Below are 21,306 nucleotides of genomic sequence, written 5' to 3'. Positions count from 1 at the left end.
CAAATTCATGTGCATTGAGTTCATGATGCCATCCAATCATCTCATCTTCTGTTGCCCCCTTCTCCTCCTGCCTTCACTCTTTGCCAGCATCAAGGCTCTCCCAGTGAATTGACTCTTCGCATCAGGTGGCCAGAATATTTGAGGTTCAGCTTAGCATCAGTCCTTCCAATGAGTATTCAGGGTTGATTTCCTTTAGGATTGACTGGTTTAATAACTGTATTATATCACATCTGTAGTTTTGCAATTTTTTATTCCTTTCATTGATTAGTGATCAAAGTGCTAATATTACCAAATAAAATACCAAATATAATTGATTTGTCTATCTTTTGCTATAGTCTGTTGTTTTTTGTTTTGTATTATCTGTTATGGGCTTCCCTGGTGGCACGACGGTAAAGAATTCACCTGCAATGCGAGAGACCTAGGTTCGATCCCTGTGTTGGAAAGATCCCCCTGGAAAAGGGAATGGCTACTCTTTCTAGTGTTCTTGTCTGGAGAATTCCATGGACAGAGGAGCCTGGCAGGCTATAGTCCATTGGGTCACAAAGAATTGGAAATGACTTAGTGACTTTCACTTTACTTTTACTTATTATCTGTTATGTGAATGAAAACTTGCTCTTCTTGCCTTCCTTGTGCCTGGTAGACCTTTTCTGATTTATCCAACTCCTGCTTTTCTGTAGCTTTATGTTTTGTGATGTTGCTTGAGCCCAATTTTTAATCCAGTGTGTGTGTGTGTATAAGATAGATAGACTTTTGATGCATGTTTAATACAAAAATGTTTATTTGAAATAATTTTATGTCAATAGTTGTTTAGTCAGGTTATTTTATATTTTCCATTTACTCTCTATTTCCTGTTATCTCTCTTGACTTTGCACTGAAGGGGATTGCTCAAGTATGGATAATGGTCATAAATATGCTGTAATCATATCTCCAAGCAAGTGAATGTCCTTGTACTCACTATTCAATTCAGCGAAAGAATTTATTGATTTCTTCAAGAAAGAGCCAGTTGCTCATAATGTGTGTTGATCTGGACAATAAAAACCTTGTTTCTGTAGAACCGAATCTTCCAAGTTGCCTACAAGTGAAAAAAAAAAAAAAAAAACTTGGACGATTTCACTCTGTCTTTCATTCAAAGAAGCAGAACTTGTCAATTCAGGAAACCAGAGACTCAGAGAATGGCACTGCTGCAGGGACATGCAGTTGGCTGGAAGTACGGAGGGGGGTGGTCTATGTAATTAGCCTTGCATACATCATGCTGATGTGAATACTGAGTGGATGGAACACAAGACAGATTTTTCATTGGTCTATTTTCAGACATTTCACAATATCTCTTCCTCATTAAGTCACTAATTATATGCCCTGAAATTTGCCAAAATAATTTCATTGACTTAGAGCTTTGTTGAAATACCGTAATTACCTTTATTAAATCCTTGTCTTCTCTATGACATATTTCATACAAATACAGCCACTTGAAGTTAGATATGATTAATATCCAGGCTTCTAAGGAAGGATGACATTTCCTAAGTCAAGGTCATGGAAAATACTTCTCATGTAAATACATTGTTATTACTAGCAATTCTTGTAAAGAAGCTAATTGGGAAAAGAAGACAAGCTTTAAAAATGAGTGCTAGTGATTTTGTGAATCTTGGCTGTCCCTGTCATTTAGCCTGGCCATCATCACCTCTAGTTGGTGTCTTTGGCTTGGCCTGCCTTAACAGTCTATACGAATAAAAATAAAACAAGTACAATCCATCTGGATTTGTCTTTTCCACCTGGGTTTGTATACCATGAGATATGTTTCATCTTATTGATGCCATTGTGATTCCAATGGTTTTCCTTTAAATGTTAGAGATTCAAGTTAGTTTGGGTTAATCAGAAAACTACTCCGTTTTGTTACCAAGTCTCTATGTAAACATGTTATTGCCTCCAACAAGAGGAAAAGTAATCTGCTTATAGCCTCAGCTCAAGGTGACTCTAATTGTTGAATATGGAATGCCTCATGAATTCTGAAGTTGTACATCATTGAAAAATGTTAAAGATACTATTTCAACAGAATCTGTGTGTGCGTGCCGAGTCACTCAGTCATGTCTGACTCTTTGTGACCCCACGGACTGTAGCCTGAGAGGCTTCTCTGTCCCTGGGATTCTCCAGGCAAGAATACTGGAGTGGGTTGCCATTTCCTCCTCCAGGGGATCTTCCCGATCCAAGGATTGAACCCACGTCTTCTGTGTCTTCTGCATTGGTAGGCAGATTCTTTATCACTGAGCCCTCGGGAAGCCCTTCAACATAATATAGTTATGGGTATAAAACACCTTCTATGAAAATCCTTGAAGAAATGTCTCATATGGTTAAAAACTAGACTCACCTCAAAAAAACCACCCAGCTCATTTTCCCGTATCACGCTGCAGGCATCCAGTTGCCAAGAGTATAGGTGATCCATTTTTCTTGACAGTGCTTTGGAAGGAGATGCTCATGTTAGTGTTTTCTTTCCCCAAATTTCAAGTAGTTTGTCTTTTCTCTTTGTATCTAATATGTATCTTTCCAGCTCATGGAAACAATAGTTCTTGTTTCTCATCATTTTATTTCTACATTATGCCTTAAGGATTTTTTTCCCTAAAATATTTTAAGTATATTTTCCACCATGAACTTATTCAGTAATTTTAAACATTTTCTTAGTTCCTCTTACCTTTCTACTTATGTTGTCATATTTATGGCTCTATAGTTCTTCTCACAAGCTGGTAGTCCAAAATAGACATGCTACATAAGAATCACCTTGTTTAAAAATCGTAGTACAAGAGTTTGATACACTTATCACTGATTAATTCCAAAGTTACACTATTCTTATATTAACTGTGCTACTTGATTGGGTTGTATTTATGAACCCCACCTTTGCTATAGCTTCATCTACTGGAAACCTATTATCCAGTGTATGCAGTATGTGTATGTGTGTGTGTGTGTGTGTGTGATTTATTTTAATATTTGCCAGGTTTTCTTGTATTTTGTGGCACAGTGATAAAGAATCTGCCTACCAGTGAAGAATATGCAAGAAACATAGATTTAATCTCTGGTGGGTCAGGAAGATCCTCTGGAGTAGGAAATGGCAACCCACTCCAGTATTCTTGCCTGGAAAATTCCATGGACAGAGGAGTCTAGCAGGCTACGGTCCAAGGGGTCACAAACAGTTGAATATGACTGAGCACACACACAGAGTCTTGTATTTTTAAGTTAAGTCTTCTGGGATTTCTTGAGTTCTAATTCTGCTGTTGGCATTGAATTCTCCCTCATTTCTTGCTATTTGATATATATACTTACTGAGCTCGTGAATATGCATAACCCCAAAGACAAAGTTCAGTTCAGAACACTGTCTGAACTTGGGACAGGCAAATGAACAAGACAAACAAGTGAATAAGCAGGCTTTTTTTAAGGTAATGAGCAGTAAAAAATGTCGACTATTTTTTCCCTTGCTTTTGTCATCTCTTTTCTGTTCTGCAGAATAAGAGGAAAATACTGGCAATCACATACAGCTGGGTCTTATTGAAAGAGAACCCAGCACACATGATTCCCCCAGTGACAATCTAAAATGAATAAAAGTGATTTGGATGGATGTATGGATGGACAGATGGACTGATGAAGAAATGAATGGATGGATAGATAGATGGATGACTGGATAGATGGATGGATGCAGTATAGAGAGACAAGATTACAAACAGACCTGATTTTATTATGAAAAATAGATCAAATTTTCATTTCAGATGAACCTAACTGTTGCAGGTTGTGTTCTTCAGGAATAGTCTCTAAGTTGGGGTTCAGGATGTTTACCAGGGAGTGTCCTTATCATTGACACCTGTGGGAGGAGAGGCAAGGAGAAGGCCTGGGCACAGGGAGAAGACGAGAAGGCATATGGCATTTTCATCTGATTAAGCGGGGGTCTCTGAAGAAAGTGTTTCTTCAAAGTCATCCTGGGTTTAGGCAAAATTGCCCTCTTCAGTCACGCATTGGATACAGGCCACCAAGGATCATTGCAGCTGGGACATTTTTGAAGTGGCGGATGGCTGCCGGGTACCCCCTGAGGTCACTTGCAGAATCTGGGGCTCGTGTCCTTAAAGGAACCTGAGCCACGTGTCTTCATGTACTTCACATCCTACCACTTATACAGATGTTAAACAGGTATAGATGTGCATGATAAACACCCTTACCTAAAGATGTTCTCATTAAATTACTCCCCCTTTATCTAATAACATCATCTAATATTTCAAAGAACTAAAGATTGTCACAGTGCACGAGAAGATTGTAATTAGACTAGATCTTTGTCATCAAAATTTTTAATTTGAAGGATGTCTTTGACTTCTATTATTTCTTTAACTTGTTTATTATTCAGGTAATATCTGTGCATCTACTGTTAATGTGATCAAGTAATAATAGGATGGTCACTGCTGACACAGGATTGGGGTCAATGGGAGGACTGATGAAGAAATACGCATAATGCTGGGGGAGGTAGCAACTGCCTTGAGAAAGGGAGCACAAGGTGAGAAGCAGCATGTTTCAGCTAGCTGCGGGAAAATGTGGGTAGAGAAATAAGAAAGTCACTGATTTCAAAACAGTGTCATCATTGAGATATATGGGAGCTATTTGGACAGCAGAAGAGATGGATATTTAGCTAGGTCTGGACAGAAAGTCTAGAATCAGAAGACAGTTTCCAAGAGAAATGGAGCTGAGTATCAGAGGGATGCACAGCTTGAAAAAAAATCTCCAAAAGAGGTAACAATGCAGTTGAGTTATAACACTTCAAGCTGGTTGGGGTGAAATGGGGCCTCGTGGGATGAGGGGAGAGAAAGAAAGAAAGACAGGGTGCAGCCTTCACATTCATAGTCAATGTTCCTGAACCAGAGGGTACTTGCTCTAGGCAAACCTTGAGAGACAGTATCCGATCTTGTGGCGTTCAGTGCCTCCTGCAGGATTCTGAAGGCAGTTACATGATTGAGGGAGAGATTTACAGGAGTGTCTTAGAAAGAGTAATCTCATTGAGGTATGTGAGATGGATTACAGTGCAGAAGGAAAAGAATGAGAAAGACCAGTTAGGACAGGATTGAAAAATTTTCATAAAAGATGATGATAGTGTGCTCAGGAACAAAAGAGCCAGATGCAAGAGATAAGGAGAGATGGGGTAACTAGATTTCACAGGCCAGGGAGACAGAGATGAACAGCTAGGAATATCATATTCCATTCCACTGTATTCTATCCTATTCTGTATAACATTTAATAACTTTCATTATTCTGAACTTCTTGCGGCTGGGAGATTTTGCTAGAGAGTTGAAGGGGAGGCTTGAATGAAAGGGAAATAGGACACATTTGGGCTGGGATCTGAAATCCTCTGAGACATCCAAATGAAGATCATAGCAGACAACTGAACATGCCGTCAAGAAGCTTGAGAAGGAGTTTTGGGTTAGGAGGTAGATGAGACAGTCCATAGCGTGGAGCTGACACCCGGGAGGGAGGGTGTAGGTGGGACCATCAGAGAAATCGAGGGAGAGGAAGTGAGGCTGGGTCACCAAGGGGTAGTGTCTCCACTGGAGGCGGGGGGCACAACCCACTCCAATATTCTTGCCTGGAAAATCCTATGGGCAGAGGGGCCTGGCAGGCAAGAGTCTATGGGTTGCAAAGAGTTGGATACAACTTAGAAACTAAGCAACTGAGTAAAATAAGGACCAGAATTCTACATAGAAAAAAATAACACGCATTAGGAAATAACACGGGAAAATGAAAGAGTTCCAACTCTTTGGGAAAATTACAATATAACCTGAGAAAAGATGTGTTTTATCACAGCAACATCTACAGCAGAGGATGTTCTAACAACAGTAGGACAAGTTCACAGAGACCGAGGACAGTAGGGGTTCATCTCATGTGAGAATTGTGAAGTTCATGTTTGTGGTTTTGCATGTTTATTTCAATTGCAAATAGGCAATTTCCAGTCAGGGAAGGTTTCTTGAACCTAGGCCTTTCCGAAATTGGGATATATGTCTGTGATTTGGTCCCATTATTGCTTTCTGTCCATGGAGGAGAAGGTTTATCACTTAGAATGAAGCCAGAGTTAGTAACCTCTGAGACAACAGTTTACTGTTTTTGCTGTGATGCCTGTCTTAAAAAGTTCTAAGCCTGACAGAGATTTGTGTCCTCCTTTGAGCATGTCTACAGCAATTCATGGATGTGAACATCTCTACATGTACCCAAGCCTCCTACTTAACTCAGTCACAGAAATTTAAATTCAATTTCTGGCTAAACAATTAGCCTGTTTCATTAACCTATTTAATTTAGTATGTTTTATGTGGTTTGGGCTGTTGCAAATATGCCCAAGACACAGCTCTCTAAAAGAAATTTAGAGATGGACCCTGAAGGCCGTCCTGCCCCCCAGATGGGCATGCCTCTCTCCTTCTTTGCCCTTCCCACCCAACAGTAGCCCCGGAGAATACCCTGATGGCTCACTCCTGCTTTTTCTTTCTAGGTCAGTGTTTGGGTGTCAGTTAATATCAGCTCATGTTGAACCCCAAGGGGGCTTAGAGAGAAAGGTCAGGAAGGGCTGCAGATGAGCCCACATTTATGTGCACATCCAGAAGCTTCTGTTTACTTAGCACCTGCTTGCCCCGAGCAATGCCCTGCTCACTCCTGCATCAGACCCTCCCAAAGCTCTGCCCTGTGCCCTTCTCCTCCGGCAGGCACGAGCAAGGATCTGGAGCCTAATTCGTGGTGAGCCAGAAACAGCTCTGGTGGCTTCTGACCCAGAAGTTGCCCGATTCAGTGTTTCCGATGGCTGTACCTGAAGAAGCAAGGCTAGGTCTTGACTTTATCTCCCAACTTGCCCTACCAGCAGGGGGAGAAATGGCTGAGTGGATCCACGAGTTAGAAGTCCGGGGACCCTAGGACATGTGGCTTGTAATATGTGTGCATGGAAAGTATTTGTTGTTGAGAGAACATGAATGCAAAGAGTAAAGAGTGATGGGTATAGTAATAGATATATTAGACAATCTCAGAGGGTTTTGTAGACTGGGTGAAAGGTCTTGGAAATTATACTCTAGGACTCCTCAGAGGTTTTCAAGAGGGCTTTGCATTTCAAAACATTTTGCTGGTGGATATGTGAGAAATGCTTTGCAGAGAGAATAAAATAATTGTTATTTTGGTACAGGTGAGAGATAAGAGAGAACTCTGGCAGCTGAGGTAGCAATGTTTAGAAAGATTCTGATTCAGAAGAGATTTGGACACAGAGCCTCAGGCTGAGCTGAGCTCCCTGCACTGTGCATCAAGTTCCCACCGTCTTTGTTTTACACACAGCAGTGCACATACATCCATTCCCATCTCCCAGTTCATCCCGCCCCCCGCCCCTCCTGTGTCCAGCCGTGTTCTCTACATCTGCATCTCTGTTCCTGCCCTACAGACAGGTTCATCTGTGCTATTTTTCTAGATTCCACGTCTATGGTGGTTAATATAGGATGGGATGAGGAGGAGGGTGGCCCAAGAGGGAGGGGATAGATGTATACCTACAGCTGATTCATTTCATTGTGCAAGAAGGACTAACACAACAGTGTAAGACAGTTATACCCTAATAAACAAAGAGATTTAGACAAGAAAATCTTGAGGGCTTTAGTGATTTATTAGCTGTTAAGATTGAGAACAAGACAGAAGTATGTGTGATGTACATGCATTAGGAAATAACACCAGAAAATGAAAGAGTTCCAACTCTCAGTTTCTCAATATAGTGGCCAGTCAGTTGTGTTCTGTGTAGTCTGTTCATTCTATTAGGTTATAAACTTCCTTGGCCACTAGGCTAATCAGGCTGCATAGGACCTCACCTTCCTCCTTCCTGTCTCACCATCTTGTCATTGTTATGTCTTGGACCTGTCTCCCTTTTTATTCATCACTTTGGGATTGTCTCGTGTGCAAAGTGTAAACACATCCAGGGTGCCTCATCAGCCCTTAAGTGTATTGTCAAAAAAACCTTTGTACAATCAAGATATATGAATATAAGGCCCTATTTATTCCACTAGTTGTAGGAAATAATAAAAAGATAAAAATCGATGTCCCCTGCCTCCTGGGTCATTCTACTTAGGAAATAGCCCTGTACACAGATCTTTCTATTCACATGAGTCATACTTTTCATTATAGAATCTTGAACAACAGGCTCTTGGGGTAGATGGAGAAAGATGTTAATGATGTAGTGTGAACAGAGTGGAGGATTGTGTCACATAGTCAGTGATCTACTTTTCTAGAATCGGGAGCACACTGTAAAGTTGCAGAATTGGACAAGAACTAGTCTTATAGGTAGACAGTCCATTAAGCAATGCGCTCAACCCACAAGCCGCACATGTTCATCATCCCCATGGTTTTCAGGCCACAGCTTGTACCTGGAAGAATGGTTTCTGGATGGTTTCAGAACCCTGAGTCTACTTAGGTTCCAGGCATCCCTGGTGGACATACAGACCCTGAAATGGGTGTGTAATTGGGACTGGACTCTCAGGGACCAACCATAGGATTTGCATTCCTATAATGAGCAGTGTTAGGAGATGCAATTTTTGGAGATTTTATGAAACACATAAGATGTTATAAAAAAATAAAAACCTTCTTAACGGTTGGAAAGAAAGGACTTGTTAAACAATATAAGAAAGAGATGGGAAAATTAAAGTATCTGCAGCTATGACTCAGAAGACTTTGGCTTGAGGCAGTCTCTTTGAACAGTCTGATACCAAGAGCTGTCAACCTGAGACTTTTGTATGGAGACTCATGGAGTTCAATTACCACCAGAAATGGAAGGACAAAATGTGGAATTGATGGAATTATATATGGCAATGGAAAAAGAGCCTCAGATGTCTCAATGTGCATGTAATGCATTTTATTTTCTTAGCAAATTATGGGCCTGGGACAAAAAAAAAAAGAAAAAAAAAGAGGAAGAGGAAAGGAGGACAGATGCTAAAGTGAGCTACCTCTATGTACTGGGTCTGCAGGTTACATAAAGCCTGCCGCTGACACTCTTATGAATTGTTTCACCATCATTGTTTTACATGTGAAGAAATGGAATCAGAGAGTTAAAAAATAAAAAACTGGGTCATGGACTTCTCTGGTGGTCTAGTGGTTAAGAACCCCCTGCCAATGCAGGGGACACAAATTCAGTCCCTAGTCCAGGAAGATTCCACTTGCCTTGAGACAGTGAAGCGCGTGCACCGCAATTACTGAAGCCCATCTGCCTAGAGCCCATGCTCAGCAACAAGAGAAGCCGTCACAGTAAGAAGCCCGTGCGCCGTGGCTGGAGAGTAGGGGGCCTGCTCTCACACAGCTAGAGAAAGCCTGTGCCCAGCAAGGAAGAGCCAGTGCAACCAAACATAAAATAAGTGAATGAATTGAAAACAAAAAAACTGTATCAAGATGGCACTGCTAAAACTACCCAAGATTGGCCAACACCCAACTGTGTTTCTTTTAACATGCTGTACTCTCCTCTGGGTGGGGCTGGGGGGGAGAAGTAAAAATTGTTTTGTATCCTCTGAAAAAGAATATACAGTTAATTTTTGAGGGACAAGACCCAGAAATATATTAGCCTGATTTAATGTTCTTGCTATGCATTTAGAAAGAACAAGAGTCTAGGTTTACATTTAGTCTAAATTAACAGAGCATTCAACAGCTCTGCCTTAGAGAATGGAACCCACACCATTATGTAGAATGAAATCCACAAACCTGGTAAGAAATGACCTTGAGCAGATATTTACAAATTTTTCGTAGGAAGGATATGTGAAAACCTGCTGCAGGTTACATTCATAATTTCTGCCCCTATAATGTGACAGTGTTTCATTGTCAATAGGATTCAGAGAATTATTTACCTTAGAAAATGATGCAATGAATCTGATAAAGTAAGTGATGTGCCTAAAGCAGGTGATTTGACTTCACCAGAATAATTACAAGAGATTTAGAACCACTTAGTTTACTTCTTGCCTCCAGTTTTATATCTTATAAGTGAAAAATATAAGATATTGGACCTTTTCAAATATTTCTGAGCATTTTCTACAGCAGACTTATGCTTCAGACTGAAGCACAGGTGACAACGTACGTAATAAGAAGTGACATGATTGACACATAGGTTTTTAAAATTTAATTTGCATTAAAAAGGTGCACCCCAATGTAATGTGGCAAGCAAAACAAGAAGTCACAAAGCTAATGTTGGCATTATTCTGGGAAAATGACTTTTCCCTTGAACTATATCCTTCCTTTCATCATGTAAAATTTTAACTATCTTGGATAGTTTTTTAAAAAATAAGTATGTTCTGAAATATTTTAGATATTACCTTTTCCCCATGTAATATATTAACAATAACTTATGAGTCAGAGTCTTAATTATGCACTATGATATGGTATACTGCAGAAATGCTGGCTGTTAAGAGCAGGGTGCCCCAGCACAGACTGTCCGCCAGCTGCTATGTGTGTTGGTTGCATCTGCTCTTTATAGTTTATGGTTTGTTTCTGCCTCACATTTACCTTACCTATTGTGGCTTCTTACTGAGCCCTCCTCAAGATGCCAATTCTCAGCATCCGGTTTAGACCAAGAAATGAGATAATAAGAGTGCTGCAAAAGTTTAAAATACAATGTTCAGAGTTAGGGATTGTCCTCTGAGTGACCTGAGTGAGGGCTAGTGCCTAGACTTTCTTCTTTATTATTATTAACACGAAGAGCCAACTCATTAGAAAAGACCCTGATGCTGGGGAAGATTGGAGGCAGGAGAAGAAGGGGACGACAGAGGACGAGATGGTTGGATTTCATCACCGACTCAATGGACATGAGTTTGAGCAAGCTCCGAGAGATGGTGAAGGACAGGAAGGCCTAGTGTGCTGCAGTCTGTGGGGTTCCAAAAAGTAGAACAGGGCTGAATGACTGAACTACAACAACTGGACATAATTGCTTTACAATGTTGTGTTACTTTCTGCTCTACAATAGCGTGAAATGTGATGCATATGTGCTCTCCCTCGTGACCACCCTCCTGCCCCCGCACCCCGCCCATCAGAGGACCGAGCTGAGCTCCCCGTGCCACACATCAGCTTCCTTCTAGCTCTCTATTCCACATAGAGTGTGTGTGTATATACATCCCACCTTTCCCTCCTCTGCCCGAGTCCACATGTCCATTTTCTACATCAGAGTCTCTACTCCTGCCCTGCAAATTGGTTCATCTGTGCCGTTTTTCTGGATTCCACAAATATGCATTACTATATGATACTTGTTTTTTTCTCTTTCTGACTTACTTCACTCTGTATGGAAGAGTCTTGTTCCATCCACTTCTCTACAAATGACACAATTCCACTCCTTGTTTATGGCTGAGTAATATTCCTGAGCTTCCTGACATTTCTTTTCACTGCTTTGGAGACTTTATTTCCAGCAGTGTCACTTTATGAATAAACATTCTGAAATTTACTTCTGAAATTATAATTACATGTCCTAGAGTTCTATAAACCAGTGAATTACAGATATTTTAGAATTATGGAAAGCATGAATTTTTAAAAATGGATTCTCCTGTAAATACTTCTTTTTTTATATATAACCGATTGATTTTTTTATGTATCATGGTTTTTAATTCCTCAGAGAACTCATTATTACACATTTTTTCCTGTTTTTATTTTTTTATTTATTTTTTAACTAATTTATTTATTTTAATTGGAGGCTAATTACTTTACAATATTGTGGTGGGTTTTGCCATACATTGACTTGAATCAGTCATGGGTATAGCTACTTCTTGCCTTCAATCTTTGAACATAGTATTTACATGCCATTTTTCTATACTGTGACTTTCTTTTGCTATGAAGAAGACACTCCTGTGTTTAATAAGTATTGACAGCCTACACCCCATATTGTTTTCTTATTAAATAGATAGGTTGAAAGGTATCTATCTTATCTTTCTTTCTTGATCTGAGGCTTAGAAAGTAAGTTCTTGTCTATTTCTTTCCTCTCCAGATTTTAACTGATAAGAAAGGTGGAGTCCATTACGTTGTTACTTATGTTTCACTTCAGTGTTCTGTTTTGTTTTGTTGTTTTTTTTTCCCCCTTTCAGTAAAGGCCTGGTGCAAGGCAACCAATTCAGGTGCATGTGAAGTTCTGTTATCCCCTATGTTAACTTATTCACTGCTCATAGCAGCCTCTCCCCCTCCCCCCCACCTTGTTTTACAAATAAGGAAACTGAGGCACAGAGAGAGTGCTAATTGCTCAATCATGCAGGACTCATTGCCACTCCATGAACTGTAGCCTGCCAGGCTCCTCTGTGCATGGGATTTCCCTGGCTACTGGAGTGGGTTGCCATTTCCTTCTCCAGACTAAAATGACACAGCTGGAATTAAACCCAGGGAGTCTGGCTCCAAAGGTCATTTACCTTAGAAAAATGATCTCCAGTTCAGATAAGAAACACCCAGCCAACAATGGGTACTTGGTTCCTCTGAGAAGACTCACAACTAGGTTTCTGTATGTAAGAAGCCAAAGAATTGTCTTGAAAAATTACTGGCAAGCTAGTCTTACTAACAGCTTACGCCTGGAGAGTCGCTATGCTAACAGGATGTTGGGAAGGAATAAACTATAGTCTTTGTTGAGAAATATGGACTTAGGATGGGAAGGGAGAAGAAAGATTATGAGACTTGGGCAATGTCTGGGAAGATTGTAACCCCACAGTATTCAGCCCATGAGGAACGGAGGAGGGATCTGCACTCCAGGGGATAAACCTGCTTGCTGTAATGTCCCAGGTGTGCCTGCCCACCAGACACCACACCTTTCGAGACTGTCATTAAAAGTCTTGCTTTCACTGTGTAAAAACAAACAAACAAAAAGAAACCAAAGAAGAGGAAATGTAGTTACTTTTTCTTTTAAAGATGTCAATTTATTGCATGTTATTATTTCAGTTCAGTTGTGGAATAAACATTTGTGACACTTGGGGCAAGATTTAGAGAAATACAAACACTCTTGGTACAGCTTGGCACTTTCCCCACCTCATGACAACCATGAACAAACCGAGTGTAATTCAGCTTGATTTAAACAGGTTGTAGACTGTCAATACTTATTAAATATGAGAATGTCTTCTTACAGCAGGAAAATTTTACAGGATAGAGAGTGTTAGTCACTCAATCATGTCTGACTCTTTGCGACTTCGTGGACTGTAGCCCACCAGGCTCTCTGTCCATGGAATTATTCAGGCAGAAATACTGGAATGGGTAAACATTCCCTTCTCCAGGGGATCTTCCCAACCCATGGATCGAGAAACTGGATAGCTTGCACTGCAGGCAGATTCTTTACCATCTGAGCTACCAGGGAAGCCTGTACAGGATAAAGGGTTCCGTTTTTCAAGAACAGAGGCAAGGCTTGACTACAGAGGAATCAGAGTGTAAAGAGAAAACAGAAACAAAATCCATTACTACCTACATTTCTAAAATAGCACTAGCTCAATGGTTTGCAATCACCAGGTAGAACCCATCCTGAGATCTTTGTCTCTTAGCATCAGACTAACTTGTTGCAGACCCAAAGTTCTATTAATAACTTTACATTGAATATCCACAGCAGTTTTGACACTGAACATGCTTGTCTGTACCTTTGGCTGTTTGCTTGTTTACTTGCTTGTTTCTCTGGTAAGGTCTAACTTAGCCACCTGCTTACTGATTCTGGCTGTATTTGCAATTCTGAGTTCTAACTTTCCACCTCCTCTAGAAGCGTGTGTGTGTGTGTGTGTGTGTGTGTGTGTGTGTGTGTGTGTGCGCGTGCTTAGTCGCTCAGTCATGTCCAGTTCTGCAATCCCATGGACTGTAACCCACCAGGCTTCTCTGTCTGTGGGGATTCTCCAGGAAAGAATACTGGTGTGTGTTTCCATGCCTCCTCCAGGGGATCTTCCCAACCCAGGGATCGAACCCATAGAGTAGTAGTAATAATAATATTAAGTAAGAGAAAAGCCACTGCTATACTTTGTTAACATCAGCAGCCTGTGACTATGCATGCATGACGGCTGTACTGGGTAGAGATGGTATATCACGTTCATTGCTGTCTGACATCCTGACATACAGTGCAATATTGAGCACGTACTAGCTGCTCAAAATCCACTCCAGTGTTCTTGCCTGGAGAATCCCAGGGACTGGTGGGAGCCTGGTGGGCTGCCGTCTACGGGATTGCAGAGTTGGACATGACTAGAGTGACTTAGCAGCAGCAGCAACTGCTGCTGCTGCTGCACAAAAAACGCTTCTTCAGTGAATGAATGAATGACTGGTTTCCATTCAGTTGTTTCTTAGCTGAATTCCTTACATCTCCCCTGAGTTGATAATGAAATGAAACCATGACTGATTTAATGAATAAATTCTGCAGACATCCTACTATTTAATAATTTCATTTTATGAAATCACCTAGTATAATAAGTGGCTTACATTAAGTTATTATGGGCTTAAGATTGTAATAATCTATGAATAACTTCCCCAAAAGATTGATAGGAAGAGCACATTGTCAGCTTGCCCATGACCTCATGATCAATAAGTAACCAAAGTAGAATCCAAAATTGGCTCCTCTGGTGCCATTTTGACCATTTTATGATGCTGATACCATGTGAGGCCATCTAGGAAGCTGCCAAGAAGAATGGTCCTAAGTCAAGAAGGAAAAATCAGAGTGTATTAGGGAAATTAAATGAAAACAGAGCATTCCAGATTGAGCGTGGCTGTGTCCATGGCTGGCTGAGCTGAAGGTTATAACCTTATCTTCAGTAGCAGCACATCTCCTCAATTCAGAAAACTGACCATGGACCAGTTCATAATATAAGATCATGGGCAGGGAATGTGCAAAATTAAGGGGGTACAGAGTAAACTCAATGGACATGAATCTGAGCAAGCTCCAGAAAATAGTGAAGGACAGGGAAGCCTGGCATGCTATAGTCCATGGGGTCACAAAGAGTCACAAAGACACAACTTACTGACTGACAATAACAAGAACTGAGTAACTGTGCAATTATCCTAACATAAACATTTTAAATTAACATTTGCTATTGGCTGGATGTTGGATATTTAAAAAGTGTTTAGTAATAAAACTGAAATCTCTTTCTTCAATAGACTTAAAGTATGTTTACTAAAAAGGCGTGGAATGGATTGAAGGGAAAATAGTAATTATAAAGTTAGTATTAGCAAGGCAGGAAAGAAATCTCTTGAATACATCATTTTTTTTTTCATTTATTTTTATTAGTTGGAGGTTAATTACTTTACAATATTGTAGTGGTTTTTGCCATACATTGACATGAATCAGCCATGGATTTACATGTGTTCCCCATCCTGAACTCCCTCCCACCTCCCTCCCCATCCCATCCCATCCCTCTGGGTCATCCCAGTGCACCAGCCCCGAGCACTTGTCTCATGCATTCAACCTGGACTGGAGATCTGTTTCACACTTGATAATATACATGTTTCGATGATGTTCTCTCAGATCATCCAACCCTCACCTTCTCCCATAGAGCCCAAGAGTCTGATCTATACATCTGTGTCTCTTTTTCTGTCTTGCATATAGGGTTATCATTAACATCTTCTTAATTCCATATAAATGCATTAGTATACTGTATTGGTGTTTATCTTTCTGGCTTACTTCACTCTGTATAATGGGCTCCAGTTTGTCCATCTCATTAGAACTGATTCAAATGTATTCTTTTTAATGGCTGAGTAATATTCCAATGTAAACACATCATTTTTTAAAGCTTCCAAGAGAAAACCAATCCCAAAAGCCCTCTTTCAAGGCATTTACACAGAAAAATGCAAAACCTGAAGTATTTCCTTTAAAAAATAATTATTGAATTTAAAACATTTTATCAAAATAATTAGATTAAGCATATTTTCTGAAGTATTAATACAAATTAATCCATGCTTATCATTTAGAACAATAAGAAAATTCAAATAACAAGAGAGCCCTATTTCAAATCTTCTCCTAGTTCATATATCTGTATGCTGTAGCAGTGATTTGTATTGCTCTTTCAATGTCATGGAAGAGGGTTAAAGAAAAGAGAATGTAGAGTAATAACAGTTCATTATCATCGTTCCTCTATTACTTTTTCTTTTCTTTCAGTTCCACCTTTTATCCAGCCTTTTGAGTTTCCGAGATTCTCCATTGGACAGCGGGTCTTCATCCCGTGCGTTGTGGTCTCAGGGGACTTACCCATCACCATCACCTGGCAGAAAGATGGCCGGCCAATCCCAGCAAGCCTCGGGGTGACCATTGACAACATTGACTTCACAAGCTCCTTAAGGATTTCCAATCTCTCCCTGATGCACAATGGGAATTATACCTGCATAGCCCGCAACGAGGCAGCAGCTGTGGAGCACCAAAGCCAGCTAATCGTGAGAGGTAAGGAGGCACTGAGGATGCATGGCATCTATGCCGTCAAATTCAATAACGCTCGTCAGTGGTGTTTCCTTGAAGTATTAAAAGTAAGTATCGAAACATGTATATTATCTATAGTGAAACAGATCACCAGCCCAGGTTGGATGCATGAGACAAGTGCTCAGGCCTGGTGCACTGGGAAGACTCAGAGGGATCGGGTAGAGAGGGAGGTGGGAGGGGGGATCAGGATGGGGAATATATGTAAATCCATGGCTGATTCCTGTCAATGTATGACAAAACCCACTACAATATTGTAAAGTAATTAGCCTCCAACTAATAAAAATAAATGAAACAAAAAAGTAACTAGAATTCCCATTCAAACACATACACACACACAGCTGTAGGAACCAACTATGAACTCCCCTAAATTCCAAATCAAGGTTTAATTGATATTCATCTAAAACATGAAGTTTCAAAAATTAGCCAAGAAGAAATGTGCGAATGAAGATGTGGGGGTCCATGGGATATGTTTCTTGAAACAAGGCTTCCCTACATTAACCCAGTGATATTTGAGGCCAGAAGCTCATGAGCATATGCTGTGTTGAATTTACTTTATGGAACTTTTTGTATTATCATTCAGGCTGATGATTTTTAAAATAATACTTGTCAAAGCCATATATCACAGTTTTTCTAAAGTCAAAACGTTTAAGGTAGCTTTTATATGTTTTTGTTTTCTAGTTTCTAAAATGTAGTTTTCTTTTCTTCCTCTTTTCTGTTGAGCATTCTATCTCTCATTATTTGGGGAGGGTATTGAAACATAAATTAAGTATGGCAAAAATTTAGGAAAAACTAGAAAGAAGGTAGTTTAATTTGCAGAAAATTTTTCTAGGGCTCTCAATGAACCTAAAATGTAAGCTAAAGTCTCATTTCACATCTCTGCCCAAATCTCCCAGTTTTCATTAAGGTTCACACGCATTACCTGCAAAATGAGAAGCTAGTATTCTGTAGTGTCTGTGGAGCACAGATGTTCTGTGATTTCATGATTCTTCTAGAGGTGTATGTGTTCATCTACCCATACAATACTCACCCACATTGCAGAAGTAGTTGTATGAAATTAGAGACTCATATTAATGTTGACTCTTTGCATTTTGGGGCTTCACAGGTGACACTAGTGGTAAAGAAAGTGAGTGAAAGTCTCTTAGTCATGTCTGACTCTTTGTGACCCCATGGACTGTAGCCCACCAGGTTCCTCTGTCCATGGGATTTTCCAGGCAAAATACTGGAGTAGGTTACCATTCCCTTCTCCAGGGGATCTTTCTGACCCAGGAATTGATTTACCATCTAAGTCAAGAACCTGCCTGCCAGTGCAGGATTTTAAAGTTCTCTAGCACAGGGCTCTCATCATAGTTATCAAGAGGAATGGATTCCATTACCTTCAGCACAGTCAGTAGATCTGAGCAGACTCTTTCTTGAGGTATAGATTCCCAAGTCCTTTCTCAGACCTTGCACCTGGTTTCCATGACACTTCTCCTTCCTTTCTGCTGAAAAGTAATGCCCATTCTGGCTAGTTAGCAACAGAATAAAATGAAGCATACTTAGAATTCATATGAGGAGACCAACTTCGTATTTGTGAAAAAGAGTTTCCTTGAGTAAATCAGAACATCTACCTTCACTTAGATACAAACCAAAGGCACAAATGGCCTTATACTAATAAAATTAGGAGCAATGATCTTTCCCCCCAGTTTTAAGGATACATAAACATGGGAACTGCTCCTGTACTGCTTCCCAAATGCTTTCTTATGAGAAGAACTGACTCTAACTATCATTTGAAAGGTCAAAACTGGGAGTACATCAGCCTGACTCTGAAATAATCTGCTCTGAAGGATTCAGGTCAGAGAAGAAAAATGCTAGATGAAAATGTACACGAGTGTTCTGTGAATCACTTGGCTTTGCAGGAAAGGCAAGTGAACTTTTTGACCAAGGCAAAAGTCAAGTGACCTGGAATTGAGCTCAGCCAATCAGAATAATGCAGTTGATCACAATCTGATTAGTGTCTCTCTGTGGCTGTTTTTAAAAATATGTTAAATAAGCTTTTGTGAAATTAACATTGAATCACTAGTTGGATAATATAGCCCTGAGAAAGATGTGCTTCACGAGTAGGTCAGCAGCTGGAGAAATAGTCAAGGACGAAATGATGTGGGGCATTGGTTTTCAATCTGGACTTTGCCATGATATCTCCTGTGAGATTTAAGAAAACACTAATGACTATTTTCTAGTCCTAACTAAACACAAGTAAATCACCATCTCTGGGAGCAGATCCATCTCCCAAATCTCTGGGGCATTATTCTTTCTTTTTTTTAATTCAAAAATCATCTATTAATGATTCTTGAATTTTGTCACATGTTTAAATTACCTGGGGAGCTTTAAAAAAATGCCTGAGGTCCAGGCTGAAGTCCAAATAAATAAACATCACTGGCAGGGTGGTGGTGGGAGTGGGTACCCAAGCACCAGGAATTTGTAAAATTTCCAAGTTGATTCTAAAATGCAGGGAAGTTTTAAGTCCATGTACCTTAGGTAATTTGAATATACAACTACTTTAGAAGTCTATTTTGTTCTGTAAATCCAAAGAAAGGCCATTGGTGAGTTTAACTAAGCCAGCAGCATGACCTGATTTATGTTTTTGATCCTCACACTAGCAGCTGTGTAAAGAATGGACTAGTCCAGAAAGCAAATATAGCAGGTAAGAAGCCATTTCAGAAGTTGAAGCAAGATAGAAAGTGACTTGAGTGAAAGTACTGGGTCAAGGTAATGAGAAGCAGTTTTAATTTGCAATATGTTTTGGAGGCAGAGCAAAGAAAACATGTGTATAAAGTGACTATGGCAAGTGAGAGAGAAGATTCCTTAATTAGAGTACATATTTTGCCTAGTGAGGTAGATGAAAGTGTCTGCAGCAAAAGTTGAAAAGATGTAAGAAATAGCAGTTGTCACAGGGAAATAACGATATGAGAGCAACAAAAGTGTCTAGACCCAAGGCATTCCAAAAGTTAAGATTTCAGAATAAGAGGAGAAATCCACAAAGGAGACAGGAAGAAGAAACAGTCACTGAAACAGGAGGAAGTCTGGTGGACTGTGGGGCCCTGAAAGCAAAATAGCAAATAATCAGGAAAGATATATAGTAAAGTATATCATGTCCCACTGAAAGTAGAAAAAGAGGAAAGTCAAGAATTGGTCATTGGGTTTTGGGGAAGATGAATACTGGTTTGACCTTGCACAACGGGGTGGCTACAGTGAATGACTGATTAGTGAGGCTTGAAAAAAGAAGGGGAGGTAACTGAATGTGTGGGAGCTCAAGAAAATACAAGTATTTTTATATTTTCAAGAATGTTGCTGTGGGAGGAGGCAGAAAAAATGGAAAGGAAGTTAGATATGGACCTGGGACAAGGGAAGCTTACATACTAATGGGAATGAGCCAGTAGAGAGGAAAAAAACTGTATGTGGCAGGGCAAAGAGCTTATTAGAGGATCCAGGTCCTTGACTTAGTTAATTGTGTTCTTTTACCAATGGAATATGTCCAAACTAATATAATAATAATCCTAGTAGGGCCCCATAAGGTAAAACCAACAGAAATGGTTGGAAATTTCAGACAGCCAGGTTTGGGGTCAAGTAACTTAAAAGATAAATTTAAAAAGTCATCAGAGAGTAACACACAATGGATTTATCCTCCTACCATGAACAATTATGAAAAGTGAAAGTGTTACTCATTCAGTCACGTCCAACTCTTTGCAACCCCATGAACACTAGCCCCACAGGCTCCTCTGTCCCTGGGATTTCCCAGGCAGGAATACCGGAGTGGTTAGCCATTCCCTTCTCCAGGGAATCTTCTCAACGTAGGGATCAAACCCAGGTCTCCTGCATTGCAGGCAGATTCTTTACCATCTGAGTCACCAGGAAAACCTATCAACAATTATAAATCTAGACAAAAATTTGTAAAGTAATCATTTTTCAGGCAGTGAAACACACAGTAGAGGGCTGTGGTCCTTGAGATAAATATGACCTATTCCCCAAATGCACCCCAGATATTTGCTTGGTGCACTTTCCAAACCATGATAGTGGGATGAAGAACCTAAATAGATGATAGCGGCTTTTCAGATGATGATAAACAAAAGATTAGCATTTAGAATTATTGAGGCGCTAGATATTTCAAGGCAGAGTACTTGGGAGTGGGGACCTGTTCAAAGAAAGATTTCCAAATATCTGTATAGGGTTCCCTTTGAGTCTTTAGCTAGGTACTATGCTTCACATGCATAGGGTGAGACTTTATGAGATCTAGTAAAGAACAACTACCAGGAAAATGTGACACAGTTAAAGATTCCAAGAGTTATACAGTGCTGAGAAGTGTTGGATTTGTGACTAATCAAAGTAGAGAATACACAGGGAATTCAGTTGAAATCTCAGAGAAGCCACAACTAAAAGAGACCTAATCTAGCCCTGGAATAAGGGTTCTTCTAAACCAGCCCTAACAACAAGGCTATGAGTTGTCTTGACAGAATAAACTTCTTCACTAGTAAATTAACGGTCTGCAATCATAACATTCAACACTCTTAAAAGGAAGACAACAAAATCCAGACTATCAATACATAGCATATCCACAAAGCCTTACACATATTTACTGGGTATGGGAAAAAATAGGAAAATGTGAGCCATAAATAAAAGGAAAAAAAATAAAAGAAACAACCTAATGAACATACATAAGTTGGGATTAGAAGCAAGATTTTAAAGTAGCTATCATAATCATTTTGAAACATTCAAATGAAAATATGTGTGCAATGAGTGAATACATAGAGCCTCTTGGCCTACAAGGAGATCAAACCACTCAATTCTAAATGAAATCAACCCTGCATATTAATTGGAAAGACAGATGCTGAAGCTGAAGTTCCAATACTTTGGCCACCTGATGTGAAAAGTTGAAAAGACTC

At 39.9% G+C, this 21,306-nt stretch overlaps 1 protein-coding gene across 1 annotated transcript in view; it reads left to right on the top strand.

Moving 5' to 3' along the window:
• The window catches only part of DSCAM (DS cell adhesion molecule), a 667,745-nt gene that overhangs the window by 373,961 nt on the left and 272,478 nt on the right, over positions 1-21,306 (top strand). Inside the window, exon 9 of the mRNA XM_065943286.1 lies at positions 16,076-16,354. Within this exon, the coding sequence (XP_065799358.1) occupies positions 16,076-16,354 (279 nt within the window). The remainder of the gene's footprint in view (positions 1-16,075; positions 16,355-21,306) is intronic.

The sequence above is a fragment of the Muntiacus reevesi genome, chromosome 8 (genome assembly GCF_963930625.1).
Source record: "Muntiacus reevesi chromosome 8, mMunRee1.1, whole genome shotgun sequence".
NCBI classification, from domain to species: domain Eukaryota; kingdom Metazoa; phylum Chordata; class Mammalia; order Artiodactyla; family Cervidae; genus Muntiacus; species Muntiacus reevesi.
Note: the sequence above shows the minus strand (reverse complement) of the source record. Positions and strands in the feature narration are given on the sequence as shown.